This window comes from Anabas testudineus, chromosome 3, assembly GCF_900324465.2.
Source record: "Anabas testudineus chromosome 3, fAnaTes1.2, whole genome shotgun sequence".
Lineage (NCBI taxonomy): Eukaryota > Metazoa > Chordata > Actinopteri > Anabantiformes > Anabantidae > Anabas > Anabas testudineus.
In genome coordinates, this window is record NC_046612.1 from 9,324,623 (window position 1) to 9,333,818 (window position 9,196).

Genomic DNA, 9,196 nt, shown 5'->3' on the forward strand with positions numbered 1-9,196 from the left:
TTGCTTGCTGCTGGATAAAGTCATTTGACCATACTGTACACTTCAGTTCAAGATAATAAAACAGTTATGACATGAACAGACTTGATGAGTTATCAAACTATTAAAGTACAATGTCAAACAGCAGTTAAAGATGTAAATCTATACTACATATTAAAATGTAAGGCACTGGCACCTTGTTGGTTGGAGTGGAAATCTTAAGTATGACCATGACAAATTATCCTAAACATCATTTAAAATGTTTGTCCTTATGGGTGTCTGTAATGCCTCATCTTAGAATGTCATGTCTGCACCAGTTTCTACTACAATTGTTTTTACAAAGACATAATTTACAAGATCTATAATTCAAGATAACTAAATTTAAAATCCATGTAACCACCAACCAAATTAACCAAGATTCAGTAACTTAAGCAAACCAATTTGACAAAATAAAACAATTAAAATAGCAGAATGTAATATTGTTAAACAGAAGGTAACAGAATGCTTTATTGAAACAGTCTCAACAGTGTACAAAGAAGTGATGGTGCAAGAAGTGACAGGTTTTAAAAAAAACAAACAAACAAAAAAAAAAACATTAATTGCCTTGATGAAAATAAGATCGAAAGGAGAAAGTGGCTGAGAGCACAGGGCAGAAGAAAATCATTCTCATGGAATCAGATCGACAGTGGCAGGGTATTGTTTACATTTATTTTGTACAAAAAATAAATTAATTAAATCTTTCAAGTTTACAGGAATATCTGTTTGTTTTACATCACAGACTTGCTGATAATCATACGTAATGAAGTTCAGCATTTTGTGTTAAAACATTACGAGAATGTAGACAGACCGAAGCAGACTGGTAAGTGGCCAGGAGTTAAAAAAATAAACAAAACATCACAGATGAGAAAGGAAACATTGTTAGAAAAGTGAGCTGGGACGAACACATTCAAAAATCCTGAATGTTCAACGTGGCGTAACTTGAAGGTCCTTTTATACCTTTAGGATCGCATTGCTTGAGCATTTCCTCGAGACAAACCTCGAGGTCCTTGGCCAGCTCCCCGCTTGTAGCCTTGCTGATATCCCTCCTTAAAGAAACAAAAGAGATTAACAGGGTTGAGCCATGTTTGAAAATTAGAAATGTACACAATAATCTGAAAGAAATTTTATTTGAGCTATGTCATGCATAAAGTGTATTATAGTTATTAATCAAAGAAACCTTTATCTGCTGGTAGGTGCTATTGGAATAGTCCCGAGATGTGTTAAACTGGGTTTGACCATAACCACTGGTGGGAGCATTTGAGAAAGGAGGGCGATAGCCTTCATATCCACCTGATGACAAATGACAATAAATAAGAGAGGGTTCAAAATTAATTTTCATTACCAGCCAAGGAGGATGGTGGACAAGAAAAAAAAAAAAAAGGGAGAAAACAACTCAAGAACAGATGACTTACATTCAGTACAGACCCTGAACGCCTCACACTGATCAGGTGCTTCTGACAGAAGCAAACGCTACACACATTTAATATGCAAAAAGGCAAGTGATAAGTCCACTTATAACAAGGAAAATCCCTCTCCACTACCATCATTTCTTAATAGTGCAGAGAAATATCCAGTTAGCTGTTAGATTCTCAATCACACAAATGTTTGGGAGGTCATGTCAGCCATGTTTTGTCAAACTCAAACTCAACACAGACACAGGACAGAAGAGTTCCTATAACTCAGTAAAGAATTATAAGATATTGATTTTTTACTTGACCTTTTTGCTATTAATATTAATCCACCAGCGAGGCAGATGGTCTTCTGGCATTTACATGCCAAACAGGTAGCTCTATCCCCTGGCGCTGGGTAGGTCTTAATTTCAAACCCTGCTTTTGTCATTACAGTCTCTTCTACATTAATAATGTAAAAAGTGCTTTATCCTTGTACCTCTAAAACCATTGGAGGAGCCTCGATATCCGTTCATCATGCCACGAGCGTTTCTGGGTCCACCCCTAGGCACAGCCCTGTTGTTGTAATAGGACTGACCCGACTGTCCAAAGCCTACACCTGAAGAGGAATCTTCATGGCCACCTGATGGGGGCATGACTTGGTCTTGTGGCTGGAACCCACCGACAACTGGACAAAAATAAATAAAACACATGACTTTACATGTATATGACGTACTGGTATGTGTTTGGCTTTGCTTTCTTTCTTTTAAGCTGCAGTGTTTTGCCTCCTGGCATGCTGATCAACTCATTCACTCAACTCAGATTTCAGTTTTGCCAGATAAAATAGAGTCAAAACTAAAAGCCTTATGAAACACAATTTATCTAGTATAAAGTCATGCAACATAAAATATCAGGTATTTAGAGGCTCTATACAAAAACATCAAAATTTTGTCAATGTTAATGTTAAAATCTGTTTTTTTTTATATAGCACTTTTCAGACACAATGAAAATTTAAGGTGCTGCACATCTGCATGGGCTTTACACACTGCTCCAACTCCACAAGCCTTCACCTGATTGTAATGTTTCCTGTGGGATGTCTGGCTGGTCTACAGTACTCTCTGACTGGCTAGTATAGCCCTGTCCATAGCCACCAGGGAATTGGCTGTGTTGTTTCAGAGTGTCTGCTTGACCATCAGTGGCTGGGGGTACAGGTGCATTTAGATTAAATACCTGAAGAGGGAAAGAAAAGTATTTTCTGTATTTTCATTCATTCCAAAACAATATCACAATTACAGTTTATATATATCAGGAAGTTATAAGATAAATATAAAATCTGGGGAGGAAGCGGTACTGTAGGTTTCCAATTGTTGCCTGTTTAGTACACTAATAATGAACCTTTGATCAACCTGTTTTGTTGCATTAGCTTGTAACAAGTATGGAACCTGAATGTTTCCAGCAGAATGTTTTATTTAAGCTGAAAACATTCACCGTTAAATCGTTTAATTTGACCCAGGTAGAAATCGTACCGCTTGCACTGACTGGAAGGGTGCGGCGTTGACATTGATGCCTCCAGTGTGAGTGGGTTTGGATACAGGTGGGAAGGCAGAGGACAGGGAACATGGGGCAGGGGACTGCTCAGAAGACAGAGACATGGAGGCCTGAGGAGGGAGGAAGGAAGGGAGGAGGGGATTTAGAAGGCAAATAAACAAGGACTGTAGTGAGGTCAGAGGGAAGGATGGAATGTCTTTTTCCACTTTAATGCTACTTTCTGCCTTATTATCGCATTCAAATGAATCAAATAACTCCCTATACCACAGTGGATAACATCAGACATGCTAGGATCACGTTTAATCCTTGTAGTAACGCTTTTAAATATCGAGCCTACGTAGTCTCATAAATATCCTACTTGTTGTTCAACAAACGGATTGCTTTTTCAGGTAAATCAAAACCACCACAGTTCGTCAAATACTTCCCGTTTTGTTTTGCTTTGCTCTACTTACTTGTGAGGATTCCTGTGGTCCAGACACTGCACTTGTTTGAGGAAGTCTGGACTCTGAGTGTGCTGTTCAGAAGAAAGTTTAAAAATACAAGCACTTCAGAAAAAAATATTGTTGAAAAAAAAAATCTGACTCCAATTAATTGGCAGTAGCCAGACTAATAATATCTGTGAGAGAATCTTTTCTGAATACGTTAACTGGTGCTCACCTGATGGGCAGCCTATCTGCTGCAGGTCAACAGTCTGCCCAGGTTTCATCGGCTGGGCAGACACAATGGCCGGGTCCAGAGCCTGGCCGTCAAACTCCAACATAGAGTCCTAGGAAAAACAAGAGAAAATGGATCAGACTTAATAGCAGTGCTGTGACAAAGTGATTCGCACTATCGTTAACTGCAAGATTTTCTATGCCAGCGTATATTTTGCTTGTTGGAGTTTGAAAAGTTAATGAAATGTGATGATCTGTGAACTATGATGACAGATGACATTGTGATCTGTGGCGAGAGCGGGCAGCAGGTGGAGGAAAATCTAGAGCTGTGCTCTGGAAAGCAGAGGAGTGAAGGTTAGCCACGGCAAGACAGAATAAATATGTGTGTGAAAGAGAGGGAACCAAGAGAGACAGTGAAGTTACAGGGAGCAGAGGTAAAGAAGGGGTAATACTAAGTACTTAGGTAGGTTCGCAGCAATGGAGAGTGTGACAAAGAGGTGAAGAGGCATGTGCAAACAGGACGGAACTGGTGGAGAAGAGTCTCAGGCAACACACCTGACACTGTGACAAAAGTATCTGCGAGAACGACATGACAGGTGTTCAAGACAATGGTGAGACTAGTGATGCTGTACGGCTTAGAGGGAGTTGGAGGTAGCATAGCTTAAGATGTTGAGGTTCTCTTTCGGAGCGATGAGGATGGATAGGATCAGGAATGAGTCCATCAGAGAGACAGCCCATGTTAGATGTTTTGGAGATAGAGTCACAGAGGCCAGATGGAGGTGGTTTTACGTTCAGAGGAGAGATTATTGGTAAACAGATGCTGAGGCTGAAGCTGCCAGGCAGGAGGTCTAGAGGACCAAAGAGGAGATTTATGGATGTAGTGAAAGCGGACATGAAGTTAGTTGGTGTGAGAGAAGAGGATGCAGAGTATAGGGTTAAATGGAAGCAGATGATTCACTGTGGCAATCCCTGAAAGGAAACAGCCAAAAGAAAAAGAAGATGATGATATGTGATGTTTTTAATTATCTTATCCTGGCTGATTTATTTCTTTTATTTATTTGGAATAATATTTACCATATTAGTTTTAATCTGTAGTAACAATGCCACAATTGCTGAACATTCCTACCTGCATGAAGTTGTATGTTCCCTGCATCTGTGCCATGAGGTCTTGCACTGCCTGCTTTCTGACCACTGGGTCAGTGGCCGGAGTGGGAGTTACATGGTTTACAGCAACGGTTGGTTCTGGAGTCATCTGTGCGGGAGACTGGTGCTGGAGGGAATTCACCATCTATGCAACACGCAGACATGTGACAGGCATGTTAGAATGCAAGGTGTTGAAACATATGCATATTAGCATTAAGAACAGTTGTGATATGAGAGTACAGCATACCTGAGCCTCCACTGTCCACTCCTCCACTTGGTCTTTGTCTGTACTGCTGTATGTAGTTTCTGGAATGAACTGTCTATTTACAAACTACAACACAAAACAACATACTGAAAATTAAATACAACAAGAGAAAAAAATATATACATATACGTATATCACTGCTGATTTGTATGTCTTACATCATTTATGTAACACTTAGAAATCTCACCTCTGTAGTTTCAACTTTAATTGGCTCTGTGTAGTTCTCAGTGGCGGTTCCTTCTGGTAAAAAGAAAAGAGAAATGTGAAGACATTTTCTTTTACTCAAAAAATCTCTAATACATATTTGTTAATGCGTTTTTTTTGGTTACCAGGTTCTGATGGCTGTTCTCCAGATTTAGAGTCGGCCACCACAGTTTGCTCCTCTTGCTCTTCTTCCTCTTCACATGTCCCATTCTGATGAGTGTGTGCTCTGTCAAAGTAACCACTCAGTAGCACTTTGTCCAGAGTATCCTTCAGTGCTTTGTCTGATTCAAATACAGTGAGAGAAGTAAGAAAACAAAAACATGGCTTAATGACATGCATTTAATATTGATCAACTGTTAAGTCAACCGTTTTCTTTTTTTTTTGGTGGGATCAAGAGCCATCAAAATACTTACATGTGGTTCTTGCCACAGGCTTGTCTCGGCCCTCGAGCAGTTCCCACAAGTGTAGCGAGGCTTCTTCATATTGTTCAGTCAACCTACAAGTTACGCAGGAGGATAAATATACAATTTAGAACAACTATAATTTATAGAACATACTTAAGCAGTGATAAATATATTTTAAGTACTGCACATATTGTAGTATGCACACACACACCTGACATCATAATTCCTATCAGGTCCCACCAGTTTGTAAAACTCATCAAGGGATGTGAGGTCTGTGTCAGTGAGCAAAGATGAACCAGTGGCATCAGGCCGTTTGAGGTCCTGCCTGACACGGTCATCTCCCAACTGGTCCAGTAAAAATTGAAGTTCCAAAACCGTTTTCAGTCGCCGCTGGTCCATCTCCTCCCGCTGCAGCTGCTCCCGTCTTGCAGACTTTTTCACTGCCTTTTGAACCTAAAAATACAGTCGGACATGTTTCTAAACAAATCAGTACCTAGTCATGTTGCACCCTGCAGCACTTGTAAAGTACCTAAATATCACTATATAGGCTCTGAACTGTGTTATCGATCACTCTCCTGTTGACAATGACTTGTGCTATTCGATGTTTTCTGACACAGTCTCTTCTCAGTGAATTATTGTCCTTTGACATTGGGATAACCCTTAAATATTTGTTACAATGGATTGATATTTGTAAGCAAATTCTTGATACAAAATTAGAAGAAATACATTTAGTGTATTTTTTCTACAAAACACCCAATAATTCCCAATAATATTTATAACAAATAAACTGAACTGATCTGCAAATTGTAAGAACAACTGAAACTCAGGACTCACCTCTTGGCCTAACGCCAGGAAGCTCTTCTGCAATTCTCGAGCAAACTCAATGTTGTTGAGGATCTCCTGATACTTAGACAAGGCCTCCTTCAAGTACACCATTGAAAGAAAATTAAAAAATGATTCAGATAAAGGTGCATTGTTTTACAGAACACAACACTAGTGGGATTTTGATAATGTTGCTACCATTTCTTTGTAAATAGTCATATGATTTAATTAAAGTTTTTAATGTAGCAAACTGCTATGCAACACATTTTTCTTAAAATCAAGTGTCAATTGCCTTATCTTACCAGCTGATCCTGATTCAGTCTTTCTCCCTTATTCTTCTTTGCCTGATAGTCATCCAGTTTGGACTGTAAAAATGTTGTAAGAAAAGATACATTCATTTCCAGACAAGTAAGAACAAACTGAACAAAAACTAGGACTGTAGCCAAGTGGTCAAAAAACAGACAAACGACTTCTGCTGCTACGTGCCACATTTGGGAAGAAATATCCTGAAATTCTGAATTTATATTATAATTTAGAAGAATGTTTAAGTGAAATGAGTCGTTTCTGACATTATAATATCAATTATGTTTTGACAGGGGTTCAATCACCTAGAAGAATCCACTTCACAAACCTATGAACAAACAGTACCTGATGTTCTACTCATCATTCAAATTAGATTTCGACTGTAATTAGTCATTTTCAAACATTTTCAAAATGTTTCATTATATCCTGTACAACCTATTTGTGCTGTGACACAACATTGTAAATCTAAACATACCTTTTTCTTTTCCATGTTGCGGACCTTCTTGTCAACAACACCAAGGAACTGCTTCATGGTCTCAGATTGACTTCCATTTCCCAGATCTGGAGTGGCAGACTGGACAGCATTGTTGCCAACTATTGCTGAAGGCATCTATAAGGACAAATGTATTTTACACATTAAAATATTAATTGTTTGCAAACTACAGCAACATACAAGCCTGTTGTCTGCATGTTTGGAACAGGACTGCTGTTGGTTTTACTAGCTTAACATACTTTATGCTGTCTACAGATTAAAATCAGGACACTGAAACTTCCCTGTAGCCCATCACACAGAAGAGTGAAAGTGATGGTGATGTGACCGAGTAGATAAATAATCTCGATTTTCATGAGTTTATCACTGCTCTGATGTTTAATAGCTACAGTATTGGCCGTTAGGTAGTTAGCTAGTTTTCTGGGGCTAACTGTAACATTAGCGAACGTCACATGTAAGGAGGCTAAGTTACATAAAATTAATTTGTCGGCCCTGTGTTTAAAGTTTTAAACCGGCTAGCCTTAATGACAAACGCTAACAATACACATCTACCCAATCCACGTAACTTGTTAACTAATGGCCGTTAACGTTGTAAGCTCCTCTTTTCTTTAGCTTCGTTAGCAGCCTAGCTTTTCACCGGTACAACGTTAACGTTAGCTAGCTGCATCAAATCTATTAAATCAGCGACGAACACAGGACCTAATACGCCTGTCCCATTGTTAGCAGAGAGGCTAACATGCGTGTTAGTGGCATGTGAGTTAACCGCATGTCTTTTAACAGACCCCAGTAGAAACACGATTTGGGTTCTTGTATAAAAGTACGACGACGTTTTCAACTGTGAAAAACAAAGACAAACCCGGGACACTGCGACAAGTCGTTCAGAGCGATCGTCTCGTGTAAAAGGTAATTAAACACGATTGATTCAACCAACAGACAATTTTGACGGTGGAATTAATGTCATACCTTTATACTCTTTGTCTTCAAAGAGATTTCCTTTGTGGGATTTAACGTTAGTATTGTTTAAGTGTCGGCCGTGTCTCTTACTTTCAGTGGTATTCTTCTAGAAGGATGCTCAGTCTCTCACCGGCCGATAGCTGACTAGCTGCCACGGAGCTAACTGTAGCGGCTACAAGGACCCCTGTGCTTCCCTCCTGAATGCCTGACAGTAAAACCTCCATTTGGGGAAAAAAGAGGAGTTGTAGAGACTCATCTGGAAAAGATGAGACTGTGTTACTGTGTTCAGTGTTTGATGGGGCTGACTTTGTCACCTGTAGTTGCAAATGTTCATCCACTGTCCATTCTGATGTCTAAATAATGTTAAAGTCATTCTGCTGGATACTAGAAACTCTTGTAGCACATATTTCCAAAACAAGAACAGAAAGGTTTACTATTTTATTGTTGTTTGTTTTTTGTTAATGGCATCATGCAAAATGATTTATGGTTCTATCAGCACTGCTATAAGTCTCTCCTTAAGTAGAGTTTTCACAAACGAGAAATCTCAGGATGAGATGAAGTGATGGAGCCAGTGTAGGTCTTAGAGTCCAGCAGAAATAAAAAGCCCCCCAGTAATATCAAAGAGTGAACAGAAGATGGCAGACATGTTTAGTATACTGGAAAATGATGGTGCTTAAAATGTGCTCTGTCCCCAAACTAGGTCTAGCTGATCAGATAATCCTCTGTTCACTGTGTTGTTGTTGAAAATTGTTTTTAGTGGTTGCACACAATGGCGACTCAATCCAAATTCAACACAGGAAATTGTTGAGATTATAGGTATGAGCCAAACGACAAAAAATATTTGGACAGTTTTTGTCATAGTCAATATGTTCTTGTCATGCTATAATCTTTCCTTTCCTGGCTTTCTGCATAAATTGGTCATTAAACAGAACTACTTTTTACTTTTTAAGCTGACAAAACACACACAGTCATGATCTGTCATTCATTTATCACATGGAACACATGGA

At 39.1% G+C, this 9,196-nt stretch overlaps 1 protein-coding gene across 4 annotated transcripts; it reads right to left on the reverse strand.

Annotated features, from left to right (window-relative positions):
• Positions 1-451: 451 nt before the first annotated feature.
• Positions 452-8,378, reverse strand: caprin1a (cell cycle associated protein 1a). 4 transcript variants are annotated; one of them, XM_026378189.1, is made up of 17 exons: positions 8,280-8,378; positions 7,221-7,355; positions 6,745-6,807; positions 6,455-6,541; positions 5,832-6,073; positions 5,630-5,712; positions 5,342-5,497; positions 5,200-5,252; positions 4,995-5,078; positions 4,731-4,892; positions 3,609-3,717; positions 3,404-3,465; positions 2,930-3,061; positions 2,474-2,633; positions 1,903-2,091; positions 1,193-1,305; positions 453-1,061 (listed from the first exon to the last, which is right to left on the reverse strand). In XM_026378189.1, exons 2-17 carry the CDS (start codon positions 7,353-7,355, stop codon positions 975-977), a joined length of 1,917 nt encoding a protein of 638 aa, XP_026233974.1. In that variant the 5' UTR covers positions 8,280-8,378; the 3' UTR covers positions 453-974. The 4 variants fall into 4 exon arrangements, with proteins under 4 accessions (XP_026233976.1, XP_026233974.1, XP_026233975.1 ...); XM_026378190.1 differs by having other exon boundaries at positions 5,200-5,249; positions 8,199-8,343; XM_026378188.1 differs by having other exon boundaries at positions 8,199-8,343.
• Between the last annotated feature and the right edge of the window lie 818 nt (positions 8,379-9,196).

What these genes read in the sequence shown, in the direction of transcription:
- caprin1a (XM_026378189.1), bottom strand. Translation starts at nt 7,355, where the DNA reads ATGCCTTCAGCAATAGTTGGCAACAATGCTGTCCAGTCTGCCACTCCA. An exon ending in GCCTGTGGCAAGAACCACAT is followed by an intron (nt 5,498 to 5,629) that starts GTAAGTATTTTG and finishes TATTTGAATCAG; the next exon opens with ACAAAGCACTGAAGGATACT. An exon ending in GACCACAGGAATCCTCACAA is followed by an intron (nt 3,062 to 3,403) that starts GTAAGTAGAGCA and finishes CTCCCTCCTCAG; the next exon opens with GCCTCCATGTCTCTGTCTTC.